Here is a 24092-nt window from a genome sequence, read left to right on the forward strand (position 1 = left end):
AGGATGAAACAAAGGGGATAAGCGAGAAGAAACTAATTTTGGCTGGAGGACTCCTGAGGGCCAAGGAGGAGGTGGGAATTGAGTAGCGTTTCCAAGGGCAGGGGTCTTGGTGGGGAGAGGGGGCGGAGCTGGGGAAGGACAGCCCACTGTCCTTCTCCCAACCCCCAAACTGTAGTTTTCTCACAAAAATGCAAGCCAATTCATTTTACCTGAGGATCAGACAAGATAACGTGTTGAAAAGACTTTAAGTATGCAGCTAATCATGTTAGAGAACCGTGAGCGCACAGGGGAGGCATCTGCAAGCGCCACGGTGTTGAGGGGAGAGGGAGGGGTTTGGTGGGCCTGCCAAGCGCAGGATGCGGTGGAAGAAGAAACTGGAAAAGTGTGATTCACACCCTGCACTCATCACCACGCTGAGCACTTTGAGGCTTGTTCGACAGACGGGCAACCCACTGACAGTTTTTAGGTGAGTGACATCATCTGATCTGCAGCGAATAGAAACACTGGTGAGAATGTGGAGGTGGGAGGCAAGCTGGGCCGCTCTGGGTCTCAAGGAAGGAAGAGGAAAAAGAGGACACGGGAAGCCTGCTGACAGAGAACTGACATCCCTCCTCACACAGGCCTGAAAAGGAGCAGCTACTTGCAGGGCTGACGCTGGTGAAGCATGCTTGCGGAATGGTTCTCACTGGTTTCTATGTTTAAAAACAACACATACATCTCATTCAGTTTTACCCAAGACAAAAAGGGGGGAGGCACAACAACAAAACTGCCAAAGTGACTTCAAATTATTCTTGTTTCTCTTCCACGCCTGGACTTAGTTCTGTACCAGCCTTTAGCATGAAACAAAAATAAGACTACGTGTTCGCAAAGCAAGTATTGCCTTTACGCTAATTAATATCTATTTATCATACAAATATTCTAGGTCCCATCATACTCAGAACACTGACTGAATTAAAATATCAACAGCCTTTTATCTTCCTAAAGCAACCCAGAGCTGGGTACTTGAGATGGTGGGAGGAGGAAGACTGAACAGGAGTGATGGAGACGGCACGGAAACGCTGACTCAGCAACACACACGCCCACGACTGAGGGGATACAGGGCAGCGTGAGTTTTCAAAACCACGTACCTGATTTTCTTTAGCAGATGATTCCAAAAACGCTGCATTCCAAGACTCTGCTAATGCTTTCCCTTCTTCATAACTGATCACCCTAATGGAAACAGAAAATTTTAATCGAAGAAGTACTTTGCTGTTTACCATGTAAGGTGTGTGTAACTAACTGATGAGGCAGTTGGCTCAGTCTCATCCAGAGCGCACGCAGAGTCTCTCCGCCACCCCGAGCTGGGGCAGGGCGGACACTGCCTGACGGGGCTGCCCAGCTCCTGCAAATCCCCTATGGTTCGGAGAACAGGACTCCAGGACTCTGGCCTCCGAAATAGTCGACTCCTTTCTCAGCAGCTCGGCTGTAAGCCCCCCTAGACGGGCAATTCTGAAAGGGCCCACAGTGCCCCCCTGCTGCCCATGGGCTGGGTCTTCCTCCAGATGCTGAGCTCCCCAGGAACAGGGTCCTCAGCCTGGTGCTCAGAAAACTGTGTGGACTAAACCAGCACTACCACTGTCTTTTTAGTCTGCTTTGTGCAAAACGGTAAAAGCATCTGAAGATAATTTTCTACAGTGTGTGCCCTCTTTTTAAGAGGAAACATTTTCCACGATGGGTGAGATTTTTTACTGCAGTTTTGTCTCTGTTATGCAGTCATCGCCACACTTCTGAAAACAGAAATGCTACAGCTAAAAATATTCTGGCTTTAAGAACAATTAAAAACAGAACCTCAGTGACTACATCACTTTATATAGCAGTATTTAGAAGCTACATACCTTTCCATATGTAGGTCTTTCTTATTCCCAACCAACATAATAGGTATCCTGTTAACACAAGGGGAAAAAAAGCCAATTTTTTAGTCAGTGCCCGAATTGATTGTTCAGATGATACTAGTATATCTAAAAAAAGAGATAAACTATTGCTACTTACTGTACTTTCCCCACCATATCCAACAATTTACCATGGATAACTTTGATCACTTCAAAGCTATAAAACAAAAAGCATGAAATCAGACACCCATTTTAGTGGTGACATTCTAAAATGGTTGTTATTGATATTTATATTGGTAACAGTAGACTCACCCTTTTAATATAAAGTAAACTGAACACAAGGAATTCCTTTATTTTTTCCTAGCACTCTTTTTCACGTTTATGTATTCAACACTCAGCAGCCCTTACTGAGAATATTCAAGGTGGAATAGGCAAGATACTTAAATTGGAACGTTTACAACTGGGCTGATTTAATCTCTGAATAAAACATTTGTAGAACGTTCCTTAGCAATCAGCCCATGCTCTACACTAATAAGGTACAAACACAGAAAAATAAATCAATTAAGTATTTCCCATTTTAATTAGTAGGAAAGCGCAGATCATGTTCATTCACTATTCTGGGCAGTCTGAGGTAAGACATGGTTTTTTATTCCACTGGTGCAAAAGAATATCTAATGGGATAATTTTTTCCCTTAACAACCTGTTTGCTCCACCAGACAACCACTAAAAACCATTAAAGTCTGATTGTTACTACTGCCAATTCCAGCATAATCCCTCAGAAAGATTAACGTCACCTAAGCACGGCAAATAAACTCAAGCAAGAAGAAGCAGGCCTTACCTTTTGATTGATGTAACAGAATACACAAGAATATAGCCATTAATATCTATGGAGTATGTCTGAGGAAAGATGGAATATTCATCCTGTGGAAGAAAAAATAATTACATTTGAATAAAGTCTTCACATGGGGCTTCCCTGGTGGCTCAGTGGTAAAGAGCTTGCCTGCAATGCAGGAGACCAGGGTTGGATCCCTGGGTCAGGAAGACCCCCTGGAGGAGGAAATGGCTTGCCTGGGAGGAGCCTGCCAGGCTACTGTCCATGGAGTCATGAGAGAGTCAGACACTCTAAGCAATTAAACAACAACGAAGTCTTTATACAGGGTAACAAGCAATCTGGACCATCACACGGTCAAAGAGATCAAAGCAAGCAGAAAGCAGATTATTTTAGAGATATAGCTTTTATACACCCAAGATTTAAGGCTGGTTTGGGGGCAGTAATATGCTTTAAGCCAATACTGATAAATGGCTCAGGCTAGTCTAAGACTTTCTAGGGATGGCTAACGTCTTGCAGTTTGAGAGACAGAAGGAATGAAAAGACTGGCTACGTGATCCTGTGTCAAGGAAAAGCACCACCACATTTCTTATGGACATTAAAACCCAGAGTCCCTTAGGCCTTGCAGAAAATTCACGTGTGCTCTAGTTTATCCATCAATGTGTGTTTTCACCTATTTCCCTCACGTGAGTCACAATGGCCTGAGCCCAGTCCATGGTCATTAGTGGGCTGCTTCAGGCTGACTGAAGAAACACCAGACTCAAGTCAGCATAACTCAGACTTTTTAGGATCGAATGAGCTGTTTATTGAGCAACTTTAGGAATTAAAGGCACACCTTACACCACTGCCCATTAGGACCAGTTTTGTAAAGCTTTATGAAGAACCCTGGCGCTTTGTGTACAGAATTATTTAAAGCGCACAAAAGTGGCTAACGTGAATGCAGGATTCAAGAGCGCCACTGTCTGGTACAAACATTTCCTGCTTCAGCTGAAATACAGCTGCTACTATGCCATCCCATCCCAAGCTCTACTGTAGGAAATCACACCAAGCCGTCCTCACATCAAGTAACTGTCTCTGTTAACTGTGCAAGTCCAGTGTGGTTATGACAATGACCCTGAATCACTACCCCATGCTAATGTGTTTTTAAAAAAAGAGAACTACCAATGCTCTGATATTAATCAGATAATAGCATTTCAACATCACAGAGCTTACTACATATGCAAAGTAAAACCATTAATTATTAGTACAGTTATGATTAAGTTTAATTCACTTTAGTGATGTTGAAAATCAAATTATTAATGGAATGACAGATCTTTCTACCCAGATTAAAACAAAATTTCAAATGCTTTTAGTAGAGAGTTCAGCGACAGTAGACTCAAAGTTAAAAATTTCATCATTTTCAAGAGGCACAGTGTGAAAAAAGTAGTAAGAAAGTAAAATGGAGGAAAAAGACCCTCAGCTTTAACAGTGACCAAAGAAGACAAAATTCCTAGGAATAAAACCTAAGAAAATAGAAGTGTAATATATGGTCCAGCTGAAGAAAATCTTAAGATAGTCCTAAAAGATAAAAAGACTTAAATCAGCTGAAGAGTGTGCCACAGACTTCAGCAAGAATATGCAGACTCGTAAGGATACCTATTAATTAATCCTAAATTATACACGAATGTAACATACTCCTGATGAAAAGTGTACTTCCTGAGAAAGAATAGCAACGGCATAGCAGGTGGATGGAAACCATAGAGCTAGAGATCGAAACAGAGCAGGATTACTCATGAATGGAGCAGACTGGGAAGTCTGCAAAGCCCCAAACAGATCCAGGAAGCAGGCATATAACACTGGCATTTCAAATCCGTACGGATGAAAGGTAACCCTCAGCTAAACGTACGGCGAACAAATGCAGAGCCACCTGGGGGTAAACGACTGCCCTGGATCTCTACCTCACACCTGAGCAAGGGCGTACTCCAGAGGAGTCAAAGGCTTGCAGATGAAAACTGACTGTGCACACGGTGGACGGGAGAATTAAAAACAAACAAACAACGGTCTTGGCTCAAAAGGGATTAATCAACTCAACTATATGAAAATGAAGAAGTTCTTCACGGCTCAAAGTCTTTCAAACAAAAGGAAGACTGAAAACAAAACCTCAAAGTGCAGCTCATATACTAAATGCTAATTTTCTTCACATATTAAGGGATTTTTATAATCAGCAAGCAAAGACCATCCTGCCAAAAGACAAGGGTGAGGGATGTGAACAGACAAGATAATTTACAAAACGGAAATAAAAATGTCCTCAAACACAGGAAAATAAGATCAAATTCCTTAATAAGAAAGACAATTAAAATGACACTGGGATACTATTTTTCACCCAGCAGACTGGCAAATACAAAAAAAATTGGTTACACATCGTGATGGTGAGGCTCCAGGGAAACAGGCAGTCCAGCTGCCTGCTGCCAAGCAGGTGACCCTGTGGGTCCAGGAGCCCCCGACCCAGGAAGTCTTCTATACGTGCCAGACATAACCAGCTTTCTAAAGCAATACAAGGTACTGACTGCAGCACTGCGGGCGGCCGGACCGGAAACAACCTAAGGGCTGACCACCAGTCACGTGGTGACGCATCCTGGGCTTCTGAGGCAGCTCGGTGGCAAAAACCCTGCCTGCCAGTGCAGATGTGGATTCAGTCCCTGGGTCAGGAAGATCCCCTGGGGAAGGAAATGACAACCCACCCCAGCATTCTTTGCCTGGGAAATCCCACGGGCAGGGAGTCTGGTGGGCTACAGGCCACGGGTCGCAGAGTCGGACATGACTTACTGACTAAACAACAAAGGATATATCCAAACAATGGGCTAGTATGCAGTCCTGGCGGGGCAGGCAGGGCGGGCTGTCTGTACATATTCAAAATAGTCTCCAAGATGGAGACACAGAAACACATTACTTTTTGTGTAGAAAATAAAAGAAAAAACTTGAAATATATTTGCATGTTCATGTATAAAAGAGCTTGGAAGCATTTACTAAAAACTTACAATGGGTTACTGCTGGCAGAGGAAAGCTAAGACAGCTACAGTAGAAAGATTTGACTATTTACCTTTTTGCGTTATTTCATTTCTATTAACATGTACATGTATTTCTAGATGACCCTAAAAGACAACAAAAAAGCCGGGGGGGGGGGGCGGCCGCGGCGGGGCGCGGGAATTTGCCATTAAAATTGACTGTCTCTGACTTACTTGTCATGAGCTTACTTAAACTAGACCAAAACAAAATATTTCATGCAAACTAAAAATAACCAACTTGTATTTACTATGTTCATCACGATCCCTAGCTGGGCAATTAAATCAGCTGCATAAAATAAATAAACTACTAAATAAACAGTACTTGCTATCAAATATTTAATTCAGTCCAGTTCAGTCCTTCAGTCGTGTCCGACTCTTTGCGACCCCATAAATCGCAGCACGCCAGGCCTCCCTGTCTATCACCAGCTCCCGGAGTTTACTGAAACTCATGTCCATAGAGTCGCTGATGCTATCCAGCCATCTCATCCTCTGTCGTCCCCTTCTCCTCCTGCCCCCAATCCCTCCCAGCATCAGGGTCTTTTCCAACGAGTCAACTCTTCGCATGAGGTGGCCAAAGTACTGGAGTTTCAGCTTTAGCATCAGTCCTTCCAAAGAACACCCAGGACTGATCTCCTTTAGGATGGACTGGTTGGATCTTCTTGCAGTCCAAGGGACTCTCAAGAGTCTTCTCCAACACCACAGTTCAAAAGCATCAATTCTTCGGCGCTCAGCTTTCTTCACAGTCCAACTCTCACATCCATACATGACCACTGGAAAAACCATAGCCTTGACTAGAAGGACCTTTGTTGGCAAAGTCATGTCTCTGCTTTTCAATATGCTATCTAGGTTGGTCATAACTTTCCTTCCAAGGAGTAAGCATCTTTTATTTATGGCTGCGATCACCATCTGCAGTGATTTTGGAGCCCCCCAAAATAAAGTCTGACACTGTTTCCACTGTTTCCCCATCTATTTCCCATGAAGTGATGGGACCAGATGCCATGATCTTCGTTTTCTGAATACTGCTATACAGTAATTGATTACATGTAATTTTACTCCTCAAATGCCTGAGTGAACAAATGTATTACAGACTGCTTTTACGGAAACTGCCCTTTAATCATTCTTCCTTGCTACCACAGTCTTAACCCCAGACCCAGCCCATAGGAGTCCAATTTAAAAACAGCTCTTGGAGCAGTAAATGTAAGTGCCATGTCATCCAATTTCTACAGAAAGAGGGTGGGACCGTGACACAAGAAATACTGCCCTGGCTGTCCCATCCTGAATGGTACATAAACACAGCACAGCCTTTAACGGTCTCCCAAGTGTGAATACAGCCTTTAGGAACTATTAGCTGCAATGAGAACAAATTATTCAAAGCACCTCATCTGGGTATAATCTGTGCAGAGATTCTCTAAATATTTTGAGCCGGTGGTAACAAAATCCAAAGGAGCGAGACAGCAGGGCTCAGGACTTAGCCCACACTCCTATCACACTCACACCAGACACAGTCCCTGAGAGCTCTGGCCCTCTCGGGGTCATTCTTTGTATCACTCCATCATTAAAACAGTTAATGGCAAAGTGTACGTTTATACTTCAGAGCAAAACAAAACCTCATAGAACACACTCAGAATAAGGCCCTACCCCAGGGGCTCTTCTACACTGGTTTCTAAGCCACGTAATCAGTCATCTATGAGGCCGGTCGCTGGTGAAGATTTCTGTTGTTTCTCTTGTTCCAGTAGGCTCCCACTCTGCAATGGGCAGGGACCGCATTGACTGAAAGCCTAGAATGGCTCTCTCTAAGAAAACCCCATGAGGTCACGGACGTTGAGTGAACGAGCTGGGTGTTACAGCTCTGGGACACACACATTTGCTGTATCTGAAGCTTCCAGAAAGGAAACTCCAGGATGCCAAAATGACTCAATACAGCTATTCTCTTGCTTCACTGGGGGGGTGGTGGGGGTGCAGTTTACACTTTCCTTCTTCTTTCACTTCAAAATATGAAGCAGAGGGAATCATTCCAAACCCAGAAGGCAGGCCGCATCCTTCTAGGTCTATCCGTTTTCCCAGGTTCCAGAAAAAAAGCCTCCATTTAACATGGCAGACAGTCTACCTGACTCTCACCTGCCTGCCAGTCTGATCCTCTGTTGATTCTAAGACACAAGGTGGCATTCCAGCGTCTTTACAGGTCCCAGCCTCAAGGCAGGTCATAAATTCAGCTGAACAAAGCAGTTTTTAATCAAAGTAGGACTGGGTGATATGTAATGGGGAAGATGAGCTGTCAAAGGGTTCTCTCTGTTCCTTTGAAGTTCTCTTCTTTTATCCTTTGCATGCATGCTAAGCTGCTTCAGTTATGCCCAACTCTTCGAGACCCCATGGACTGTAGCCCGCCAGAATCCTCTGCCCGTGGGATTCTCCAGGCAAGAATACTGGAGTGGGCTGCCATACCCTCCCCAGGGGATTTTCCTGACCCAGGGATCCAACTCCCATCTCTTATGTCTCCTGCACTGGCAGGTGGATTCTTCACCACTGGTGCCAGTGACCACTAGCCACCTTCACTGTCACATTAACCTGTGAATATCTTTTGGGGGAAGGGGTTACTTACCTTTGGCAATTACTGTCTAGCAAGGAAAACTGACACTCTTTAATCTTGTAATCATATAATAAATCCAGACAACCGGCTTGTTTCTGCCCTATACCTTTCCCATGCCTTTTCCCCTGGAAAAGATCTACTTTTGTTCTTAATGTAGAAGGAGATGTATTTCAAAGGGAGGAAAAGCACTGATGTGATCCTCTGATATGGAATCAATGTTTAGAAAATAGAAAACTATCCTGTAATAAATATAAACCTTTACAATGTCATCATGAATATATTCAAAACAAATTCTGAAGTAGAAAAACAAGCTAATTATTTGAAAAAACTTCCGTTAAGTCTCTTTGAAAAGACAAAGCAGACAGCCTACTGATGTCTAAACACACAAAATCACAGGGGCTCTCTTGGCATCGTCCTTGTGCTTACGAATCAGTAGCAGGGCCAGGATGCCAGACATGCTGTACGGATTCTGACACTTACCTGCCCAGCTGTGTCCACAAGTTGAAGATGATACTCCTGTCCATTTACTGTGATCAATTTTGTGAAAGCTACAGTGAAAAAGGAATTAAAGTATTTGTTAGCTGGAAAAAAACGAACTTTCGATCACCGAAAGCTTGAATAATGACAGCCAATTAAGCAGAGCCCTTAATAATCTCATGAAACGATCCCAGAAAACAAAGACTGTCCACGCCAACAGACTCTCCCCCTCTTCCATTACTGACTAAGCAGCGACAGCTTACGGAGCAACGTCAGGCAAACCTCCAACTATTTTCAGAGAAACTGAGGGCAGACAATACTTCATATCTTATACAAAGCAGTTTGAATACTCTGTGGACAGCCCTCTCGTGAAAAAGTGCAACATATAAAGTCTGAGGTCTAGAATAGATCCAAAGCACACAACTTTTCATTAATTTATAGCAAGTCTGGTGTCAGAACACAAAGAGCTAATATTAACTGAAGTGCTAAGAACTTCCAGTGCATAAAAAATTAAACAATTTTATCGAGAAATAGAACGGCACAGAATAGATGTTCTTTGTGAAGTCACCACTCTGACTTGGCTTAAGGCTGGAAGCAATTTGTCACAACTGCTTTTCCCTATCAGGGGGGTGGGTGGGAATCAGACTCAAATCACTTAGGGAAAGTTCATAATTCTAAGGAGAAAGAGAGCAAACAAATAGAGATGAAAGAGGAAAGAACTATTAATAGTAATAGGCTATGAACCCCTGGTAAATAACCATCTGAGCCCTGGTAAATAAATGGAACAGATTTCTTCTGCACACCCCAGGCCCAGCATCTTGACTCAGCCTGAGTCCTCAGTCTCCTGGCTGGCCCCCTACCTGACTGGAGTGGCCAACAGAATCCACCCCTTGCACCACTGAGAAAGGACCCACTTCTGCCACAGACGAAAGAGAAAGCAAAAAGTGACTGATGAAAATCCTGAGAGAAAGCTGTGAAGAGGAGGAGAGATCTTACGTCAAGGATGAATTCGCCCGGGAGAGAAAGGCTCGCCCCCAAGACAAGCGATAGTCGAAGAGACTCATCCTAGCACCAAGTCTTTCTGACGCGACTAGGGTGGGGCTAGAATCAGGGAAGTGAGAATCGCAGAGCAGACCACCCAAGCCGGCTGCCACACTATCATTCCTGTGCTCTTTCTGAAAACCATCACTTCAGTGAAATCATCACACTGGATGAAAACTGAATCAGAATATATCAAGAGAGGGAGTACCCAAGATAAACTGCTTTCATCACTTCTAAGAAAAAAATGCTACTGTACTCTTCCCCCATCCTAAAGGAGATCAGTCCTGGGTGTTCTTTGGAAGGAATGATGCTGGAGCTGAAACTCCAGTACTTTGGCCACCTCATGCGAAGAGTTGACTCACTGGAAAAGACTCTGATGCTGGGAGGGATTGGGGGCAGGAGGAGAAGGGGACGACAGAGGATGAGATGGCTGGATGGCATCACCGACTCGATGGACGTGAGTCTGAGTGAACTCCGGGACTTGGTGATGGACAGGGAGGCCTGGCGTGCTGCAACTCATGGGGTCGCAAAGAGTCGGACACGACTGAGCGACTGAACTGAACTCCTCCCCTACGCTGTAACCCTGAATTTGGGGTGCACAGCGGACTGACTGTGCTCCTGATCCCTGTGAGCCGGGGGCAGTCGTGGTGTGCTGTGTGAAGACCTGCCCCCTCCCCATCACACTCAGTCACGTGAGACCAGAAGCACATCTGAGACTCCATGGAAGCTCTGTCAGGGATGCTGGTGAGCAAGAAGCTCAAGATCACCGAGACAGAACATTCATTGCTCAGGAACTCTTTCCTGGGGACCGGTGATCACCGCCAGCACTATTCCAGGTGTTCAAGATACTGCAGTCTCTGACCTCAGTGAGCTGACACCCCAGGAAAGGGAGGATAAGCAGATGGAGAGACAGACACACACAGTCAATTAGCTTCTCTATGAAAAGCATCCAGGCAGAGCTGAAACTGCAAGTTAAAAAGTAAGAAAGTCAAGGGAAAGTGAGAAAGACTAAGCCACTGAGACTGCGAGAACAGTGAGGGTAGGGGGTGGGGAGAGGGGCAAAGTAATGAACACGCTAGGACGTAGTCAGTAACCTGGCGCAATCTGTATTTAAAGAAAAGATCACTCTGGCTATGCCATGAGTAATGAGATGGACGAAAATGGATGAGGGACACAGGGAGACGCCATCTAGACTATCATGATCTGGGAAGGATGGGGGCCTGAACTGGAGGGCTGAGAAACGGCAGATTCTGGATGTAGTGCACAGGGGGAGCCAGAGGGTTTTCTCACGGACTGGAGGCAGGTGTGAGAGACTGCAGATCAGGATGACTCCTGAGCTTGTGGCCTGAGCGACTCGAGGCCCGAGTCACCAGGTATCAGCAGAGGCAAGGCCTGGAGGAGCTGCGGTGGGGGTTGGGGGGCGGTGTGGCTGGGTTTAGTTATGTTCAGTGTGGAAGCCCAGGAAATATCCAAGGGGCAACAGGGGCAGCTAAAGAAAACAGCTGAGTTGAGGGGAGAGACAGGGTCACCAGAGAGCAAAGGTCTGAGCGCTGGGGGCACTGCGAGGCCTGGTCAGAAAGACATATGAGATTCAACCAAGCAACAGGGGACGTAGTGGCCAGTGAGGGGAGAGACAGAGAAGAAACAAGATATTAATAAGCGTTTTAGCATTTCATTGCCTAGGAAGAGGATGTAAATCCTCCTACACACAGCAGTGAAATGAAACTGAAGACCTTCCATCTGCCGCAGGAACACTGCCTCTTCTTGTTACTACAGAAAAAAGGGAAGTGCAACGAGAGGCACTGTGGGTTCCATAGCCTGGAAAGACAAGACACTCGACACGACCTCCCGGTGTAGAAGGGAAAGGCGGCCGGCCCCTGCGACCCTGTCCTTGGGCTCTCCTCTTTCCCTCCCTTTTCCTATCACTAGAGAAATTCCTCCAATTTCCAACCTCAAACCCTGAAACTGCCGCCAGCAAGACGAACAGCTGCTTACGAGCTAAAGTTAAATCTAATAAGCAAATAAGCAGCATATTAATAAAGGTTTCTAAAATGAGGTACTCACAAAATAAGATCTGCGTTACTAATGTGTGCTGAGAACTGATTCATAGTCTGCTGGACAAGTTACCCACCATGCAACGCTTGGTGATGCGGCACAACGCCTAAGGAGAATTTCCCAACCTCCGGTGAGGAGCTGTACTAATCCCCTAACAGCACTACTTTCAGATGGCGGAGACTGTGAGCCGCTGCTAGCTGTCCTTTAACTTATAAACTACCGCTGTGAGATTTCATCGTATTGATTTAGTTTTAACTGAGGTGTGACAGCAGCCATGAAATTAATGTATGCTTGCTCCTTGGAAGGAAAGCTATGACCAACCAAGGCAGCTTATTAAAAGCAGAGACATTACTTTGCCGACAAAGGTCCATCTAGTCAAAGCTATGGTTTTTCCAGTAGTCATGTATGGATATGAGAGTTGGACCATAAAGAAAGCTGAGCGCCAAAGAATTGATGCTTTTGAACTGTGGTGTTGGAGAAGGCTGTTGAGAATCCCTTGGACTGCAAGGAGAGCCAACCAGTCAATTCTAAAAGAAATCAATCCTGAATATTTCCTGGAAGGACTGATGCTGAAGCTGAAACTCCAATACTCTGGCCACCTGAAGGGAAGAACTGACTCCTCGGAAAAGACCCTGATGCTGGGAAAGATTGAAGGCAGAAAAGGCGACAACAGAGGACAAGATGGTCGGATAGCATCACCTACTCAACGGACATGAGTTTGAGCAAACTCCAGGAGATAGTGAAAGACACGGATGTCTGGTGTGTTGCAGGCCACGGGGTCCCAAAGAGTCGGACACAACTGAGCAACTGAACCACCACCACCGTTACATCAATCTAGTTTGAATTGAGTTGTGGAAGTAACACTACAGTATATAAAAAAGCACATTGGCAGAGCAGTATTTGGTCTAGAAATTTCCTCAAACTAGAAAATATTACCATGGTTTTATTGATGCTATTCTCTTAAACCCCTGTTAAAAGATGACCGAGTCCCAGAATTTTTGCTTCTGCAGTGATACTTCAGAGATGTGTTACTAGTGAATGTCTGCTAGCAACAACTTGGACTAGATTATAAAGTCAGGTGTAGCGGTTCCCAGATTTAGAGTACTGTTTTTCAAAACCATAAAACCACACATTCATTTATGATGCTACTAACAAGTTTATGACAACCATTTCCTTGCTCGTTCCTTGTTTTCTCTGAGCAATTTTTTCCCGCTACATTGTGGGGGGAAGGGTGGAGGGTTTCTCACTGTTATTAGTTGGTCAGAAGCCTCATATATGGAAAGTGATATCTGTATATGCCTCATAAACTTAAAAAAATTTTTTTTATTATTTGTTTCCGGCTGGGCTGGGTCTTCACTGCTGCATGGGCTTTCTCTAGATGTGGTGAGCAGGAGCTCCTCTCTGGCTGCAGTGCTTGGGCTTCCTTTGTTGCGGAGCATGGGCTCTGGAGCAAGGGCTCAGCAATTGCTCTGCGGTAAGTGAAATCTTCCAGGACCAGGGGTCGAACCTGTGTCCCCTCTGCTGGCAGGAGAACTCTTAGCCACTGGACCACCAGGGAGGTCCCACCTCATGAACTTTAAAGGGACTCATACTCTGACAATCATTTCTGATCTTGCCAAAAAAAATCTTCATTACTGAATACTGTTAGGAAAATATTAACAATGTGATTAAAGATGATGCTGACAGCCTTCAAGGTAGGATTATATTCTGGTTTTGAGACAGCATCAAGGTAAGAAAGTCCCACTTTCATCAGGTCCATTACTTACATACAAAGAAAATGTATTTATATACAACATGGCTTTCCTTCTATTCAATTTTAAATGGCACAAAGCTAAAGAATTAGAAGAACCATTTTAGGGCAAAACTTGCCATGAAAACTGTCTTCTATGGATAAAATTCCCAAATGAGCCTGATCTCTTTAAGGACACAAACTTCGAAATTGCTATGTATAGCAAATATTAAGGGCAAGGTCATGGGTTATTCTGTCCTTATTCTGACGTTGAGGCAACCACGCTTGTGCACGTAGCATTCAGATGAATCTGCTCCTCACACTGGCATACTAGTCGATGCCAGCTAAACACATCAACACAGGATGGAGTCAGGACACCTCCTTCCCAAGACTGGCAGGGGTTACCTCAAACTCAGATTTGCCCAGTTAACTCAGCAACCTACAGGCTTCCTTCCCTGCCACCAGCATGCTGGGACACAAAGGACAGTTGAGTATTTTAAGCCAGAGGCTGGCAAACTCTGTCTGAAAGGGGCCAGACAGTAACTATTTCAGGCTCTTCAGGCCAGATGGTCTCTGAGGCAGCCACTCAACAGCTCTGTGATCGTAGAGCTAAGATGGCCAGGGCCATGTTCTGATAAAACTTTATGGATCCTGAAATCTGGATTTCACACAACACTCAAATGTCACCGTCATTATTCTTTTTACTTTTTCAAATATTAAAAAATGTAAAAATCATTCTTTGCTCATGAGCCATACAAAAAGGCAGTGAGGCCTTTGTGACATGCAGGCCATTGTCTGTCAAACCCATCATGAGCCTCTTTTTTGACAGGAGAAGTCTTCAAATCCAGCTGTTAAAGAGTCATGAACCTGGCTGTTAAGTCGGCTTCAGTCTAACATGCCAATCAGACTTTGACAACCTTAGCTTTAAATCTGTAAGCTTCTGGCGAGATTCTAGCTAAGTCCTGGTGTCAAGAACCTCAAGACTTGGTTCTAGTGTCTGCCTAGGGTTCTAAGACAGCCTGAAATAAGACCAGTGTCCAAAACACCCGCTTCCCAGGATGGAAGCGTTCTGGGTTCTCTTCCCTGTTCCCATGATCTAGGCTTGGGCCGTGGGCCTAGAATCCTTCAGGAAGATTCTGAAACCACAGACTGATACTGGACAAAGTAAAGGCTGAGGCTGGTTCTGGTCTTGGGGGCTTTTTTCTCCACATGTCCTAAAATGCCATCGAGCTCTGGATGCAACTTTTCAGAAAACGCTGCAAGGGCTTGCTCCAATCCTGAAACAGCTCTCTCTCCACAGCCTCCTCTTTAGAGCTGGAAGGGGCTGTGGGGACTAGAGGGTCTACAAAAGTAAGGTACAAAGGAGCTGGAGTGTTTTCATCCTTTCAAGCTTGGAATCGCTAGTAAGGGCTACCGTTGAGAAGGGGAAAGAAAAGACTGCATACTCTCTTTTCTTACAGCAGCATCTCTAATAGGAGGTTCCAATGTGGAACTGGATCCTATGGAAATGAGTAACAACTTCAAGATAATGGGATATGGACATCATTCATTCAGTGTGAAGTAAAATTCATTCCGTGTGAAATGGGTAAAGCTGTGGAAGTTTTTCTGGGCCCCCCGGTTGGAGATCTGTAGGTTTAACTGAATACCCTTTGCAATCAAAGCCTCCAGGAATACACAGTGGCTGCTGATAAGCAAAAATCAGGCTTCTCAGCTTATAAATCCCTGAAAACAATACTTACTATTTTCTATGGTTGGATCGTAGGAGTCAACAAATTGGCCTTCAACAAACTGAATCGTCAACGAGGATTTCCCTATAAAAGAGAGCAACAGCTCAGTATGTATTGGCATATTAAGGTAGAAAAAAAAAAAAACCCTTTAATTTTACTGTTTTACCAAAAAAAGTCTAAGAGGAAATATATTCCATATATAAAATAGGAATTTAAGCAATGAAGCTACTATGAATTAAACATGTCTGTGATATTAACAAACAGTACTAACTCATAAGCATATCACACAGTTTGTTAAAAGTAAACAAACCTTTAAATAAGGTCTAAGCTAATTTCCTCTGGTGTCCCTGAAATCTGGTTATTAATTTTGAACATAAAGTTAATACAGCATGATTAGTTTGAGTTCTTTAATGTATGGATGTTATAAGTGTTATCAAGCATCGTTTTTAAAGAAGATAATCTGAAAATGGGCTTCCCTGGCAAAGAATCTGCCTGCAATGCAGGAGACCCAGGTTCGATCCCTGGGTCGGGAAGATCTCCTGGAGAAGGGAATGGCAACCCACTCCAGTATTCTTGCCTAGAGAATCCCATGGACAGAGCAGCCTGGTGGGTTACAGTTCATGGTATCGCACAGAATTGGACACGACTGAGCGACTAATACAAACACACAATATCTGAAAAAATGTGATAAAACTCTGTTTTAATGAATCAAGAGCCAGCCTTCAGTTCTCTCCCCTCTGCTGTCGGTCAATTTCTACTGAGGGGCTTGAGAACAGGGACCCTGTGAAGAAAGAGGGCAAGGCTACATTGTAGCTGTCCAGCTGAACCTGCAGGGGACTGGTTCCAGGACTCCTCTCAGACACCAAACTCTTAAGTCCCTCATGTAAAACTGGTATAGTATCAATGAACTTACAAACTAGAAATAGACCCACCGACACAGAAAACAAATTTATGGTTACCAAAGGGGGAAGGTGGGGGTGGGGAATCTATTAGGAGTTTGGGACTAGCAGATATAAACTATAAACAATAAGGTCCCACTGTACAGCACAGGGAATTATATTCAATAACCTGTAACAGACTGTAATGGACAAGAATATGACAGAGAATATATATACACACACATAAAACTGAACCACTTTGCTGGACACCTTAAACTAACATACATCTCCAGATTACTTATAATACCCAATAATACAAAGTAAATACCATGTAAACAGTTGTCAGTGTGTAACAAATTCAAGTTCTGCTTTGTGGAACTTTCTGGAATTCATCCCCCAACCCAATATTTTCCATCCGAGGTTGGCTGAACCCCTGGATGTAGAACCTGCGAATATGGAGGGCAGACTGATTTTATCGGCAGGAAACAGGAAGTGGTCCCTCCCTAATTTCACCCCAAACCCTTCCTTCTCTCACATTCTTAGAGCATTATTAAACACCCATCTTACGGGCCTGCTGAATCTCATGGAACTTCCACCTCCAAGGACATGCAGGGAGGGCCAAGGAGAGAAGTCTGATAAGACTAGTTTCACACTTGTGGTGCCCACCTCCCTCCAGACCACAGAGAGGTGTGGCTCAAACTTTCACACCAAAGGCAGTCCCCACACACTCCAATTAATAAACACACGCGCTTCAAAGTCGGGGCTGTGGGAGATGACGAGAAAAGCCCCAAGCTGGCAGGCCTCTCTGGATGCGTGTGCAGTAAGCACAATTCAGAGCATCTTTAGGATGCCTAAAAACTGAAATTGTTTTCTACAAAGCAGTCTACAAGAGCTTCTGATAATTAAATGTTACTGCCCCGCTTAAAACCCTCACTGCCATCAGAATAAGCCCCACCTCCGAACCACAGCCCACGGTCCCAGGCTCTGCCCACCAGGGATCCCTACCTCATTTGCTGTGCCCATCCCCACCCCCAAGTGAGTGAAGTCGCTTAGTCGTATCTGACTCTTTGCGACCCTGTGGACTGTAGCCTACCAGTCTCCTCCATCTATGGGATTTTCCAGGCAAGAGCCCTGGAGTGGGTTGGCATTTCCTTCTCCAGGGGATCTTTCCAACCCAGGGATGGAACCTGGGTCTCCTGCGGTTCAGGCAGACGCTCTCTATCTGAGCCACTGGGGAAGTCGGTCGTATCCTTCCATCTTCATATCCACCCCCATCCCCAAGCTCCAGTCAGATCCTTCCATGTTCACCAAGTTCCTGCCGTCTTCATGCCTTTGTCCCAGCTGCCCACCCCCATCTCTGAATGTACACACTTTTATTGTTATTCTGGCTGGAGTTCAAACATCCCTCTCTAAGACCACCCAACCAGAGGTGCACCCACCCCCTGCCAGTCACTCTCCCATAGCAGTCTTGTTTTCTTTCTTTTTCTTGCTTAAAAGTTGTCTGAAAGGATCTTCTTTCACTCATCAGTCTACCAAGACAAGCGCAGTGCCTGACATACTGTAAGCACACGTGCTCAGACCTTTGAAGGGCACGCTCACACTCAGACCACAGAAGATGTCAATTTACATACATGACTAGGAAACAGGTCAACAGAAATTATCGGGTTGGTCCAAAAGTAATTGCGGTTTTGCACTGCTCGAATTTTCCATTTGATATTGGAATAAATAAACACGGTTATGTTATACATCATTTTAATGTGTGTTTCTTGCTTTATGCTTTTTTACTAATGCCTTATTATGTACTGTTTATTTCATATTTATTTTAGACTAGGGAAATGATGTTAGACAAAAAGCAAGTTCAAGCAGTTTCTTATTCTAGTTGGAAATGGGTCATAAAGCAACGGCGACAACTTGCGCCATCAACAATGCATCTGGCCTAAGAACTGCTAATGAACGTACAGTGCAGTGGTGGTTCAAGGAGTTTCGCAAAGGAGACGAGAGCCTGGAAGATGAGGAGCACAGTCGCCAGCAATCGGAAGGTGACAAGGACCAATGCGGAGCAATCACTGAAACTGATCCTCTTACAACTACATGGGAAATTTCTGAAGAACTCAATGTTGACCATTCTATGGTCGTTTGGCATTCGAAACAAATTGGAAAGGTGAAAAAGCTCAGTAAACGGGTGCCACACAAGCAGACTGAAATTAAAAAAACTGTCATTTTAAAGTGTTAAGTCTACGCAACAACAACGAGCCATTTCTCTATTGGGTTGTGATGTGTGATGAAAAGTGGATTTTATACAACTGGCAGTGACTAGCTCAGTGGTCGGACCAGAAGTTCCAAAGCATGTCCCAAAGCCAAACTTGCACCAACAAAGGTCATGGTCACTGTCTGGTGGTCTGCTGCCCGTCTGGTCCACTAAGCTTTCTGAATCCCGGAGAAACCATTACATCTGAGAAGCACGCTCAGCAGATCGACGAGAGGCACTGAAAGCTGCAAGGCCTGTGGCCGGCACCGGTCAACAGAAAGGGCCCAATTATTCTCCACGATGACGCCCGACTGCACAACCAAACACCTCAAAAAGTTGAACAAATTGGGTTTTGCCTCATCTGCCATATTCACCTGACCTCTCGCCAACCGACTACCACTTCTTCAAGCATCTTGACAACTTTTTGCAGGGAAAACGCTTCCATAACCAACAGGAGGCAGAAAATGCTTTCCATGAGTTCATCGAATCCTGGAGAACAGGTTTTCACACCACAGGAATGAACAAACTTAGCTTTCATTGGCAAAAATGTGTTGACTGTAATGGTTCCCATTTTGATTACTAAAGACGTGTTTGAGCCTAGTTATGATGATTTAAAATTCACGATCTGAAATGGCAATTATGTTTGCAGCAACCTAGTGAGAAACAGGTGTCTCGTCTGTGTCGGCGTCCGAGCGCCGGCCTGCCTGTGACACGGAGTTGCAGCGGTCGTCCGGCAACGCCACACACTTCAGGCGCACTGTGGTCGAAAGAGACCATGCTGCACTGGTACCGCGCTGTGTGCCCACTGCCCTGCGTTTCTCTATGTTTGGTTTTTCTCTGGCTTTGTTCTTCCTAAAGGGACACACACAACCTGGCCATAGCTCATCTGTGACTGTGTATTTTAAGAGGAAAGAGTATGTCCATGGAGGAAGTGTTTTGACTTTGAGAAAATTCTGATGAGGAGATGGTAACACTTGGCCTAGGTTAGGTGACATACTAGCCCCTTAAGGAACATTTAGCTCAAAATATAACAAAACTCATTTATGCAATGAAAGCAGCAAGAAGAAAAACAAACAAACAAACACCTCTTTTATAAGTTAGCAAGGCTGAAAAGTTTTGAACAATTTTTAAAAAAGGAATTAAAAATGATTTTTAAAACTTTTTCAAAGTAGAATTAGATTAAAACAAGTGAAAGAAAGAAGGTATGCTATGCTATACATGTTAAGCTTCCCCAAAGAGGGAAATCAGTGGGAAACACTGGATTAGATAGTAACAAACCATAATGTGTCGATACCAGATAAGTCTCAACACCCTTACTTGCAGGGGTGGGGGGTTGGGGGGAACAGCCTCATAAATTATTGAGTCAATCTCCGAAATGACAACCAAACTGAAAGAAGTTACACACAGTCAGGGCTTCCCTGGTGGCTCACACAGTAAAGAATTTGCCTGCGATGTAGGAGACCGGTTTCAGTCCCTGGGTTGGGAAGAGTCCCTGGAGAAGGAAATGGCAACCCACTCCAGGATTCTTGCCTGGAGAATCCCAGGGACAGAGGAGCCTGATGGCCTACGGTCCATGGGGTCGCAAAGAGCTGGACACGACTGAGCGACTAACACTTCTTCACGTCTTTTACACACAGTAAACAAGACAGCGTGAGATAAAGTGCAAAATCACAAGTATAGATAACCAGTAGACCACACTGAAAAACGTACTTACGGGCACACATCCAGTGAAAGCTCCCTATTCATATCTTTGTAAAGGGCATACATTACCTGACAGGCTTTAAATGAACATTTAACTGGAAAACACAGTAATTATTCTGACAAAAGCAGACAACGTAGTTCAGCGCAGGTCACAGGCAGGCTGGCGGCAAGCTCTCCTTTTTGGGAGTAACTGGGACACGAGAGTTGAAACCCCAGCTCCCTGGGGAGCAAGCTAGACTCCACTCAGAATGGTCGCTGGAAAAGGGGATTATTCATGAGCAGAAGCGGGACTGAGGAAAAGCTGGGTCTCCTGGGGTCTTTCATCCTGGGACTCTCCCCTAAGGGGACATCATCAAATACCTAAATTAAGAAGGAACAGGAAGGTTCTATTTGCAGACCTGACACAGTGGTCTACTGTTTCCATTCAGAAGTAGAACTATAAGCTAACCAGGGCTCAGATCTTTACAAGTCAGCACTAAACGGAAACCATTCTCAGCAAGCAAATCCCAGTGCTCACAGTGCTCTCAGTCCTGCTGCTAATCACTCCTGGGTCTGAGAGGTGCCCTCACCAACCTCCTCCTCCAAACTGGCCATTCAGCTCCCTGGCCAAGTTCACAAGCAGTCTGCTTGCAGCAGCTGCAAGAGACTCTGCTAATCTACAGCAAATTATGTTCTTTACTTGATCACCTTTCAAAGTTTCCCCCCATAATAAGCTCACACATTTACTTTGGCTTTTGTCCTAATCCAATTTGGATTCTGAAACACTAGTTATTTCCTGAAGATGGTTCAACAATGGTCATGCTCTCAGAAGGTGCATTAAGTTTTAAATCTGAAGAGAATCTCAACTCCAGATCAACTCTTTGGAGAAACGTTGTATGAAAACAATACAGGCGTGGTCTGAGAGAAAAGGAAAAGCAGCGCGTGCCCAGATGAGGGTTTACCAATACAGAGACATAAATCATCATTTTATAACAGTGCTATCTTTAAAAGGTTTGAAAATAACGTATTTCAGTACCCCACAACTATCTTCCAAATAGTTTCCTCCAAACTAAGAACCACCTCAGTTTTAAAAAATCATACAAATTATTTTTAAAAAGCTTCTTCTGAACTTTTTTACCAGATCAAAAACAGCCTTGCCTTATTTGTATGTATTTTGCGACGGTGACTCAGCATATTGTTTTTTCACCCAGTATTTTCACAACAGAAGATAAACCTTCAAGGTTGTTAACTGAGTCTCGCACTTCATGACTCTTACAAAATGTGTACTATTTATACAAACGTTTTAGTAGCTTTCAGATTAATTTTGAATGACTTTTCATGTTTATTCTCCAAAAAGGAAAACACTTATGTATCACTTCCTATCCCTTCCCTGACCCTAAAGAGCATCCTCTGGAACAGCAGTCACGAGATCACAGGGATAAAATGAGGAGTAGGTTTCAATCTGCTAGGCTGTCAAGTCCTTGGGAAGAAGGGTCCATCAGGACCAAAGTCATGGATCTGGGACACAACCCATGCCAAGAACTGCTTTCATTTTCCCCGAGTCCTTAACCTTACCATACAGGACTTTGATGACCCTGCATACGGTCTGTCCAAACTCACTGGTCCTGCTACCAACAACCGTCTCCAAATCACGAAACACCCAGATAACTCCACCTCCAACATCTGCACTTCCCAGCGCCCTCACCTCCTGACTCCCATCACCTAATCCAGCCCATCTCTGGAAGCGATGTTGTCCAACTAGGGCTCATAACCCCACTAGATCATGAAATCAATATACTCAACAGAGCTATGACCAGCGCTGTTTTTAAAGAAACAGGCACACCAGAGTGGACTGCAAATAATAAAGTTGCCAAGAAACTAACAGTTGCATAAACGCTTATGACTGGGATAAAATGTGTTTCTTACTACAGGTTGAAGCCAAAAAAGTTAGAGGCACATGACTCTCTGATTCTCTTGAATCTCCAATCTCTACCACGGCTCACCTCCTTCCCTATGGTTTAAGTCCCAAGATAAATCACTATGCACTACGATGCAATGCTCTTTTATCAGAACCTGCCGATTTCCTCTCTCTGGGCTCGCTGATAAATCCTCTGATCTCAATCTAGTCTTTGGCCTTTTCCTGAGCCTGTTGAGCTCAGCTGCAGCTGTGTAGGCTGGCAACAGTCTCCAGTTGCACCCACCTCCCCCAGTCCCCTCTTTAGGAATCCTTTCTGGGGGTGTCCCTTCCCTAGCAAAGCAGTCAAGTGTGGTTCTGGCAGCTTCACAATTTATTACAAATGCAAATTCTTATGCTCAACCAAACCTCCTGGATAGGAGTCTATATTTTTTAATATATTTATTTTTAGCTGCATCAGATTGCTGCAAGTGGAATCCTGGTTGTGGCCTCGGGGGCTTAGCTGCCCCGCGCCATGTGCAGCCTTAGCTCCCCGACTAGAGATCAGACCCGAATCCCCTGCAATGGAAGGTGGATTCTTCACCAGGGACCACCAGGAAGTTAAGTCCTCTCGCCCCAGATGGGAATATTAACAACACCCCCCCCAACTTATTTGCTGCACCCTGAAGTTTAATACCCAACCCCCCAGGCAACAAGTTCAAATCTGACCATTCAACTACCTCCTGCAACCTGAAGGGTCTTCCCAAATCCTCCAGTTCCTCTCAGCAGCTCAAATCAGAAGCATTTAAAGCACACACATACTGCGGGAACTAGGATACAGCCCTGATTACCAGCTGGAGCTGAACCTTAAAGGTCACAGCCGTGACCCCGGGTCTTCCATTCACCCTCTGCCCAGCCCTCTTCACACCATCCCCTCAAGGCTAAGGTGTGCGCTCAGCACACCCTCCTCTCCACAGTGCAGTTCCAGCCCCTGGCTCCAGATCCCACCCTCTCCTGGCCTCCTCCCCACCGTCCTCCTGAGACACTTCTGAACTCACTCTTCGTTTCTCCCTGGTTTGCTCCAATCCATCTGGTTTTTCACACACCTCTGAGATACTTATTAAGTCTGTTTAAAAATCTCAGGCAGTATATTCTAACTTACGCTCCCCTTCTGTTCTCAGGGTTGGAGCCTTGGCTGGGCGCTGCAGCTGTCGGGTGCTGCCTGCTGGACCAGAGATGACTGCGCGAGACACAAGCGGATCTGTGACTTAAAGGTCTACCCACTAACCTAAGGGAAACGCAACCGTGGGCACACGTGTGACCTCTATGTCCACAATACCTGACAAAAAGTGTATAGCCTCTGGTGTCAGGAGCTTTTAGTTAAAAGTCAGGAAAACAAAGGTTAATTGCTATGGAAGCAATGAAGGAAGAGAAGCAGCACTTTCATTTTACAAAAGAAATCAAGGAACAGTGAAGCCTGCAACTCAGAACAATTCCAAGAACCCCCTGGCCTGAGCCACGCTGGGACTTCTGGATGTCTATCTCTGCAGGGCCACCCAGCTGCAGGTGCTCTGTTCTCCCCGCCCACTCCCCAGAGCTAAATGGTGACACTACCCCAGCTTCCATACTGTGGTGCTGGAGAAGACTCCTGAGGATCCGTTGGACTGAAAGGAGAGCAAACCAGTCAATCCTAAAGGAAATCAACCCTGAATATTCACTGGAAGGATTGACGCTGAAGGTGAAGCTCCAACACTTTGGCCACCTGATGTGAAGAGCCGAATCACTGGGAAAAGACTCTGATGCTGGGAAAGATTGAAGGTGGAAGGAGAAGGGGGCGACAGAGGATGAGATGGTTGGATGACATCACCTACTCAATGGAGATGAGTTTGAGTAAACTCCGGGAGATAGTGGACAGAAGAGCCTGGCGTGCTGCAGTCCACAGGGGTTGCAAAGAGTCGGACACAACTGAGTGACCGACTACAGCAACTGGGACTGAAACCTTGATTTCCAGCTTCATGAGTTAGAGACAGATGCG

The 24092-nt window shown here is 44.9% G+C and overlaps 1 protein-coding gene across 4 annotated transcripts in view; it reads right to left on the reverse strand.

The window, feature by feature from the left end:
- The window catches only part of RHEB (Ras homolog, mTORC1 binding), a 53771-nt gene that overhangs the window by 5449 nt on the left and 24230 nt on the right, over positions 1-24092 (reverse strand). For 3 of the 4 annotated variants that reach the window (XM_070368921.1, XM_070368922.1, XM_070368920.1), the window contains 6 exons: positions 15370-15441; positions 8809-8876; positions 2707-2789; positions 2029-2085; positions 1875-1922; positions 1128-1209 (listed from right to left, as the gene is read on the reverse strand). In XM_070368921.1, coding sequence (XP_070225022.1) covers positions 1128-1209; positions 1875-1922; positions 2029-2085; positions 2707-2789; positions 8809-8876; positions 15370-15441 — 410 coding nt within the window. The remainder of the gene's footprint in view (positions 1-1127; positions 1210-1874; positions 1923-2028; positions 2086-2706; positions 2790-8808; positions 8877-15369; positions 15442-24092) is intronic. The other variant, XM_070368923.1, reaches the window with a different exon arrangement.

This window comes from Bos mutus, chromosome 4 (assembly GCF_027580195.1).
Source record: "Bos mutus isolate GX-2022 chromosome 4, NWIPB_WYAK_1.1, whole genome shotgun sequence".
Classification (NCBI taxonomy): Eukaryota; Metazoa; Chordata; class Mammalia; order Artiodactyla; family Bovidae; genus Bos; species Bos mutus.